At 43.6% G+C, this 6,000-nt stretch overlaps 1 protein-coding gene across 1 annotated transcript in view; it reads right to left on the reverse strand.

The window, feature by feature from the left end:
• LOC118218850 (GRAM domain-containing protein 4-like) overlaps positions 1-4,770 on the reverse strand; it is a 29,918-nt gene extending 25,148 nt beyond the window's left edge. Inside the window, 1 exon segment of the mRNA XM_035401585.1 lies at positions 4,240-4,770. Coding sequence (XP_035257476.1) covers positions 4,240-4,268 — 29 coding nt within the window. The 5' untranslated portion in view covers positions 4,269-4,770.
• Between the last annotated feature and the right edge of the window lie 1,230 nt (positions 4,771-6,000).

The following is a 6,000-nucleotide window of genomic DNA, read 5'->3' on the forward strand; positions in this document are numbered from 1 at the left end:
TAACTGCAGCCAGTTACAGCCCTGATAACTACAGCCAGTTAAAACTCTGATAACTACAGCCAGTTAAAACCCTGATAACTGCAGCCAGTTAAAACTCTGATAACTACAGCCAGTTACAGCCCTGATAACTGCAGCCGGTTAAAACCCTGATAACTGCAGTTAAAACCCTGATAACTACAGCCAGTTAAAACCCTGATAACTGCAGTTAAAACCCTGATAACTATAGCCAGTTAAAACCCTGATAACTGCAGTTAAAACCCTGATAACTGCAGCCAGCTAAAACCCCGATAACTGCAGCCAGCGACACCCCAGATAACTGACAGGCACTCCGCGCGCTTCTGACGGTGCTCAGGGAAGACTGCAACAGGAACAGATTTAGCTTCCAGCGCATTACGCACCTCGCCGGCTCAGCAGACGCACTTACGCTGATTTACACTTTCGGTTTAGCGTGTTGCTTATTCAACAGATGCTCTGCTCTGGAAGGGGGGGAAAGAACATTAATCTAACTGCCATTTTGTATTTTTTTTGTTTCCCTGGTAATTACCATCTGAAACACCCTTGTTAATGCAGTAAATACTGTAGTATAAAGATGTGTATATATACAGCATATAAAAGCCCTAATGAAAAGCAGTTTTGTATCTTTTCAGAGTTTGAGGACGTGGGTGCTGATTGGCTGATTGTAAGGATGTGCACACTGTGTAGGCCAATCACGCACGTCCTTTCAGCCTGTCATTCTCACCTCCTCCGGCACAGGTAGAGGCAGCAGGTGGCCTCTGAACGGTAATAAAAGGTCCCGCTGTGCCAGCTGGGCCGGACGCTCACGAGATCCAATCAAAACGCGAAGACCCCAAAGCCCCGCCTCTCAAGCACAGAAATGCAGAACCCTGTAAAAATTTCACGCTGAGCGGACTGCTGCAGGACACAAGCGATTCTGGATTCTGCACACACACACACACACACACACACACACACATTCACAAGCACACACACACACACACTCACACACACACACAGACACAACCACACACACACACACACACACACACACACACACACACACACACACACACACACACACAACCACACACACGCACACACACACATTCACAAGCACACACTCACACACACACACAGACACAACCACACACACACACGCACACACACACACACACACACACACATTCACAAGCACACACACACACTCACACACACACACACACACACACACACACAACCACACACACACACACAACCACAGAGACACACACACCTGGGATCAATCGATGAATTCATGAATACTAAGGAGAGCACCATGGCTCAGCCCAGTCTTTTTGGACAGATAAACGGTGCAGGCCCTGATGCTACCTGCTGCATGACAGAGCAGAGCTCCCCCCCAACCCCAAACCCCACCCCCCCTTCTCAAACCCGTGGCTATTCGCTGAGAGGCGAGAAGGCGTGCTCACCTCCCCGCACAGCAGCACCAGATAAGCAGCAAGCCAGCATAACCCACGGGGACACAGACAACGATAAGCCACACATTCGCACACACTAGCACACACACACAAGCACACGCACAAACACACTCACAAGCATACGCACACACACACACCCGACACAGTCTCATACCTGCTCTCACACACACACACATTTCCTTACTACAGATTGGCCACAAACGATTACATACAACGCCACACTGATGATTGATTAGCGATGGCCAGATAGGACAGGATCTCAGCATTTTCTACAGTGCAGGCCATGTGTCATTAGGGAATGCGGTATCTGACAGCAATAAACTAGCCGTCCGAGGTACATCAAGCACAGGGTCTCTCAGTCCTACGCGCAAGGGTGTGGGAGGAGGGGCAAAGGTGAAAATGACCAGCAGTTTTTCTCCTTCCTTTTCTATGTCACTCCCGCCTTACAGGAAATCGAAGGTCACTTAAACGTTCCGGAAAAATCCGATAAATATTTGAAAACCAATCTGCGGCTCCCTGGCTCCTAGAGGGATGTAGATGGTTGGTCGAACCATGAACCATGTGATCAATTCCTTTCCCTGTTCTTTACAGAACAAACTCTCCGTGGCTTTTATTCTGAAAACCCTGAATAATACGATTAATCTATACTTACCTCTAACCTGAAGGCTGAGATTAGTGTTTAATTCCTCTGTTCAACTGTATGTGTGCGTGTCCACACTTCCAGTGCTGCCTGCAACTGCAAGTAAACCCTCCAAAAGTTCTCCAAACGTTAAGTAAACGTTGCGTCAACGTAAGGATCTAACGGCTGCAGACCAGAGCCTCAATGTGCACCAGGGGATGCATGTTAGCCTAGCTGGAAAACTGCACAACAGGCTAACGTGCACAGTCATCTTCCAAACATTCTGTAGTCCTTTGCCATTAAGTAAAACTACTCACTGTGAAAATGAAGTTCAATAACATTTTAGGTTTATTCATTTTGGACTATTTATATATTTTGGACTGTTGACACCAGGACATATATTTAAGCAAGGGTGTTCTCAAATGCACGGGTGAGAACTGTCGGGTTTTCACAGCCCGAGTTATTTCCAGGACAGCGGCAGGTGTCCGGCCCACCGTGCATCTACTATTACATCTGACCTCCGACCTCTAACCTATCAGAGTGCTTTCCCGAGTCACTTTGGCTTCCTAATACACTTTTGAGGCTAAGAGCTATAGCCAACATGAAATGTTTGACAAGGAGCTATTTGCTAAGCTGTCTGGAAATTAGGAAGGAGGAAAACGTTCCTTTGCTGTCCGAACTCCCAAGACTCCAACGGTGCAGAAAGTTGCAGGAAGTCACCAAAAGGTCTATAAACATATGGGAAAGGATGCTTCACAAGGAAATGTTTTCCCCTTGTGTAAATTCATGTTTCCTGAAAACAGAACATACTAGGCTTTTGGGTGGGTTTTATGTGTAAGTTTTATGTTTGTAACCAATGCCTCAACAGTGACAACTCAATAATGGCTGTCACTTTGCCAACCTTCATTTCTACATCTGAAGACCTAAATCCTCAACTGGCCACAATACAATCGGAAATGTCAAAACTGAGACAATATATGACTTCATATACTTATATTACTTCATAAATACTGTACGTATTAAAGACAAGGCGCATAAAGAATGCACATTTATGTACTGGCTTTCTTCCTCTGTATGACTCCGAGGAGCGGTTTCAACATCAAACTGCAAGTCAAATGTAATACAATACCGCTGTAAATGAATCAGTCGTGCTGGCTAAGCATTTTACCTTGCTTTAAGACCTCCGATCCGCCGTTATTAGATCTCCCCTGCAAGAGATAACACCCTTGCACAGCAATTTAGACCTACTTGGAGCCACATCCCTTATCAAAGTCCATCTGTAAAAAACGGGGGCGTGGGCGGATTCGCTATCTTGCGTGAGTTACTAGGGCTGTTGGTGCTTATCTTTGAAGTGAAACGAGTTTATTAACAATGAAGTCATTGTTTAGCAAACGGTGAAAACTGTAACACGAATCGACAATTTAAACACAGAAAGCGCACTCGTTTATTTAAAAACTAAAAACGAAGCACCTGTGCGCTTGACTTCCGAAAAATGTCCGTAATTAAGGAACACCTGAGACTGGCCAAATCTGCGTTAACTGTCAGAAACCACAGAAATACGCCTCCAAGGCCTTGTCCCTAGATTCTTTTCGCTCCACGCAACATGAATGGACATGAACTATCTTGAAGCCGGCATGGAGAAACGTGACAGAAAACGCATTTACAGTATGTCCTTATAGATTTCGCTCTGAAAGTATGATAAACTGTCAGAAACATATAGGCTACGCATTAAAATGCGTTTATTGTCATTGATGCTAGCTGCAGTTCACCGGTCTCCTACTGTAGATGGGCGGCTCATTCACTAAGCGGGTGCAACAGTATTGTGTTGGCAGTGACACAATGTAACCAAATGAGTGCACAGTTAACAGCCAAGCATCTTTTTACGGATTCTGAGAAAAGAGTATTCTGCTATTAAAGTACAAGCAAGAAAGTAAACACGTTGTGCAGAATGGCAATTTTCCCTATTTTCTTAGCGGCGTGGAATCGGTAGAGCAGGGTGTGTTTAAGCATACGCCGCGCACGTTCCAGTCGACCAGCAAATGTACTTGGAACCGCGAACTAACAAAAGCTGGTGTCACACTGCCGGTCGTTCACCGGCTGCTAGTTAGAACATCGGAAAAGGTAACCAAAAAAATACATGTTTCGTACCTTGCACATAAATGGTAGGGAAGTTTCATTAACAACTGGATTTCGCAATTGATTCCGAGGTTCGCCTTGGCAACGCTACAGTAAGCGCACTAAGAAATCACGCAAAGACTCCTTACTCCCCACGCCCAGACCTGGACGGTCGTCTCCATAAAAGATCTCGTCCTCCCTTCAGTTGTCCGAGACGATGGTCAATTCTCCAGAGCTTTGGGTCAAACGCAAGTGCACCTCCATGCGAGAAACCCGTGTGCGTTGATTGTTGATTTTCGGGGAGGTCCACAACGATTCAGAACCAGGAAATTTCGTCAATGTCAGCGACCGCATCCTTAAAGGGCCCGCGGATGACAGTAAGCAACAGGGAACCTTTCCACCCGCGGAGCTATTGCTGAATAAAGACTCCCATTCTGCCCGGAACGTTCTGACACACTTAGACAATACGGTAGTCCAGTGAACACCGCGAGGTGGATGCACCAGAAATCGACGCTCAATTTAACGGTGTTCTGTTCTACCACTTGACCACAGTAGTTGCCCGTGTGCATATAAAAGTTAAGTTCAAAAATATCCTTTTAACGCCTTTGAACGCTGCAGACAGGCTATTTATATAACAGGGGTTAATTATTAATGAATTATTCAATGCAGTGAAGCGGCTGAACACTAGCACACTGTGATTGAATAGCTATATATTTGTCCATCAGAAATTGTTTTAAATTCCAACGTGGCGCAGAGATGAAATTAGTTGTTTGTTTTTTTGCAGCAATATTATAAGACACGTGTATTTTGTATATGATGGCGTAGGACGCAAGGACAAAAGAGCCGTTTTCATCTCACAATGGAGAATGCACCTTAAAGGCGGAATTCAATTCAGTGCCATATATCTTTCGTTGAATCATTCCAAAGAATGCGCATTTATCCATTTTACGCATTTTACATGAACATTCCTTGAATTCGGAAAGATAAAAACTAATAGTACAAGTGTCCACGTCGCCAGGTCCAAATAATCTGTGGATATGTGTGATAGCAATATATTGGCTTTATTGTGCTATGCAATTAAGTACTATAGGCCAATAATACAGCCGAACTATGGTGTTTCCTTCTTTAAATCAAGCGTATTTTTAAAAATTCATTTTACAAATTTAAATGTAGTATAATAATTTACATTCCCTATGACTTCCCATAAATTATTTAAATAATTACGTATTTTATCAAACAAAATAGTTTAAAAAAAATAAAAAACTATGTGACCATGATTGGTTTCGCTCATGATTGCCTTTTCTCTTCCATTTCAAACTCAAGAGCGGCCACATAGGCTACTGTACGTCCGTCCAGCCACACACTTTCTAGAAATGTATTGTCAAAACAGTTACGTTCAGCATTTCTATGTGGTTATTATGCCCTCTAGTGGTACAATTGAGTATGACTGGTGAATTTGTCGGTTGAACTAATGAAGTGTTTGTGTTACTAAAATCAGCACACGATCCGATTAAATATCAAAACTGAATTGAATCGTATTTCTTAGTGAATTCTGAAGAAGTAATCTATTATTTTGTATGTGTTTAAATTCCTTTGTATTGCCCTTTGAACAATGGTCAACAGCCTCAAATTCCTCCACGATGGGGATAAAATTAGTATGGAATGACCATGGAAAATTCGTGGAACTCGATCGCTCAAATTCAAACGCTGTTTAAACAAGCAGCATGTAACAATAAAACACAAAATGCAGTTTTGTGTTTTCTTCGGGTTTCTGAACATCCCCTTCTAAGTTCT

Source organism: Anguilla anguilla, chromosome 19 (assembly GCF_013347855.1).
Source record: "Anguilla anguilla isolate fAngAng1 chromosome 19, fAngAng1.pri, whole genome shotgun sequence".
NCBI lineage: Eukaryota > Metazoa > Chordata > Actinopteri > Anguilliformes > Anguillidae > Anguilla > Anguilla anguilla.